This window comes from Empidonax traillii, unplaced genomic scaffold (assembly GCF_003031625.1).
Source record: "Empidonax traillii isolate 1590-97213 ecotype Southwest subspecies unplaced genomic scaffold, ASM303162v1 scaffold235:size1242204, whole genome shotgun sequence".
NCBI classification, from domain to species: Eukaryota; Metazoa; Chordata; class Aves; order Passeriformes; family Tyrannidae; genus Empidonax; species Empidonax traillii.
In genome coordinates this window covers 35,784-38,756 of record NW_020955428.1, presented here as the reverse complement: position 1 = coordinate 38,756, position 2,973 = coordinate 35,784, and the positions used below count along the sequence as shown (strand labels likewise).

Here is a 2,973-nt window from a genome sequence, read left to right as displayed (position 1 = left end):
CAGACTAGTCTAATTAGTGTGAAAACTACATAGGGACTTAAAACTGAGGAGTTGTTACTTACAAATATTGTGGACCCTCTTAAGGGGAAAAATATTGTGAGGTGTATCTTCAGGCTTAGGTTCTGCATCCTCTGTAGATTTTTGATTGTAGGACTCTTAAATCTGAAGTTTTTGCTGATGCAACTCCACGTGAAGTTTAGACTGAGAGGATCATTAGACTTGCTCTTCCTGGTTTTGTGAATCTGCAGTTCTTACTCCCCTTACTCACCTGTTGTTTGGACCAAGAGGTGGGGTGAAAAATCTGTGACTTTGAGTGGTTATGAACTTGCTTCAAAATAAATAGGGGCGAGGGAAGCAGGGTGGGAATTGTGTGCATTTGTAGTGAAGTCTTTTAGAAGAATCTGATGGTTCCGGAGTGGTGTCTCAAACATGAGAACATGTTGGCTGTTGCACTTATTCTGGTCTTCTCTCTGCAATCTATTTCCAGAGTAGCAGCCCACGGTTTATCGCTATTCTGGATTGTGTGGCCACTTTTATATGGGAAACTGAGGCTGCTTGTCCAATCAGGGAAACAAAAGATGATTCACAGGTGAGAAAGGAAGAATGTAAATGGTATTTGTAGTCTCAATGTCCTATTTGCTTCTAACACTCCTGATTATTATTTTTAAATGACTTTTGAAGAAAACTGACTACAGTGAAGTCTTAAGTCATGATTGAGTCTTGTGATACCTTCTTGCTTTCTTTTTGAAGTATTCCTGAAATGTGTAACCTCTGACCAAAGTATTCATGTGCTTTCTCTTGAGAACAGTTTACTTGCTCTAGCACTGGATGTTCCATTCCCTTACAGTGTTACTAGTCAAACTGAGTCTTTGTTGTAAGGGTGTATGTATTTATTGTCCTTGTTTTGTACAGATCAGCAAAGGAGACTTTTGTTTTTTCATGCTAAACTACCCTGTTGATTCTACTTTACACTTCTCAACATAAATACATTAGTGTGGAAACAACTCTCAGTTAAAATTTTCTTTCTCTTAGCTAACCTGATAGATCTGTTAAATTCCACATTAATATGATGGTATGTGGCTGATGTCAGTGAACAAAAAGAACTGAATAAATGTGCAAAGGAATTGAATGAAGTGTTGCTACTGCCCGAGCTGTAACTGGATTGACCAAATTAAGTTGCTGATTGCTATGCAGGCTAGGAATATGTGTAAATCACTGCTTTGGTTCTTGAAAAAAGTTAGAGGTAAAACTTTAACAAAAGAAATGCAGAAGGAGAAAATAATTCTGTTGTAATTTTTTTTTCCAGTCCTGCACTGTGCGAGATCCAAACACTGGCTTTTTGTTCAATCTGCAACCGTTAGCTTCTGAAAAGGGCTATGTGGCTACTGGCAGTGGGAAGAATTTCTTGGTAAGGATTTTTACTGTACAGTCTATTGCTTATGGATGCTAGTTTTGCATTTTTTTTGGTCTTGCTTAATAGCAAGTGGAGCTGTGACTCAGTCCTTTTATGAAACATGAGTTGGCAAGAAAGCACTGTGCTTGAGGGCAGGAATGGAAGATAACTCCATTCATCTCAGATGGTCTTAAAAGCATTGAACTTCTGGTTCTTAGCAAACAAAAGGTAGCCATGCTTTTCAGGCTATGCAGAATTTTGCCCTTATGGACTCTGTTGCCAGTTTATCTGTTGATGCTGAAGAAATTGATAGGGGAAACCTAGAAAGGGATTTAATCTATTCATATCAGTGTTTTTAATGCAATCTGCATATATCAGCAGTCCTAGGCTGTCACAAATACTGCCATAGTAGTATCTTTCTTAGTCCGAGAATAAACTTGCTGAGCCACATCCTGCACTTCTAGTGGGGAGAATTTGTGGACCCCATAAGCTGAAAATTGAGAATATTGTTACTGTATTATAGTTGAAATGTCTGTCATTTCCAGTCTGCAAGACAACTGTATTGTTTGAAAAAGTTATTGACAAACAAGTTTTACTGATATAGAAATGGCTATGTGAATCTAATTTCTGCAGTTAATACTGTGTACATCCACATGTTTTCAAAACTTTTAGCTAAACATTTGTGGATCCATGCCAGATTGTGGTAAAATTGATGGCAAAACAGCTGCTGGATGTGAAATAGAAAATCTGACATCGGTGAGGCTGGTGGAATTGGACAAAACCCTGTATCTATCCAGTGAAGGGTTTTTAACTCTTGCCTACAGAGGTCCTCTTCGTGTGGAATCAGGTGAGTTCAGGAAATATGCAGTAGAAATCAATGGTCATATTATACAAACTTAGTGTGAATGGTCTGCATTCCTTTGTCAACATACTGAAATCTATTTGGCTTGGTGTTAGTTGCTTCAATAAACTAGGTCATATGGGAATTCTAGAAGAAATAAAATAATGCAAAATGGTAATGGCTCTATTTTCAGTAATTCATGTGCATTTCAAAACTACAGAAAAGAGACTAAATACAGTATATATGTTACTTTTTTCTTACTGAGCAGCGCTACAGGCTGGGCACAGAGTGGCTGGAGAGCAGCCAGGCAGAAAGGGACCTGGGGGTGCTGATTCGCAGGAGGCTGAACATGAGCCAGCAGTGTGCCCAGGTGGCCAAGAAGGCCAATGGCATCCTGGCCTGCATCAAGAACAGTGTGGCCAGCGGGAGCAGGGAAGTGATCCTTCCCTTGTACTCTGCGTTGGTGAGGCCACACCTTGAGTATTGTGTTCAGCTCTGGGCCCCTCAGTTCAGGAAGGACATTGAGAGGCTGGAGCAGGTCCAGAGAAGTGCAACGAGGCTGGTGAAGGGACTTGAGCACAAGTCCTATGAGGAGAGGCTGAGGGAGCTGGGGTTGTTTAGTCTGGAGAAGAGAAGGCTTAGAGGTGACCTCATCACTCTCTTCAACTACCTGAAGGGAGGTTATAGCCAGGTGGGGGTTGGGCTCTTCTCCCAGGCAACCAACAACAGGACAAGGGGA

General features: G+C 40.7%; 1 protein-coding gene across 1 annotated transcript in view; it reads left to right on the top strand.

The window, feature by feature from the left end:
• Nucleotides 1-2,973, top strand: part of IGF2R (insulin like growth factor 2 receptor) — a 58,431-nt gene that overhangs the window by 29,430 nt on the left and 26,028 nt on the right. Inside the window, exons 20-22 of the mRNA XM_027888185.1 lie at nt 488-589; nt 1,307-1,408; nt 2,066-2,240. Coding sequence (XP_027743986.1) covers nt 488-589; nt 1,307-1,408; nt 2,066-2,240 — 379 coding nt within the window. The remainder of the gene's footprint in view (nt 1-487; nt 590-1,306; nt 1,409-2,065; nt 2,241-2,973) is intronic.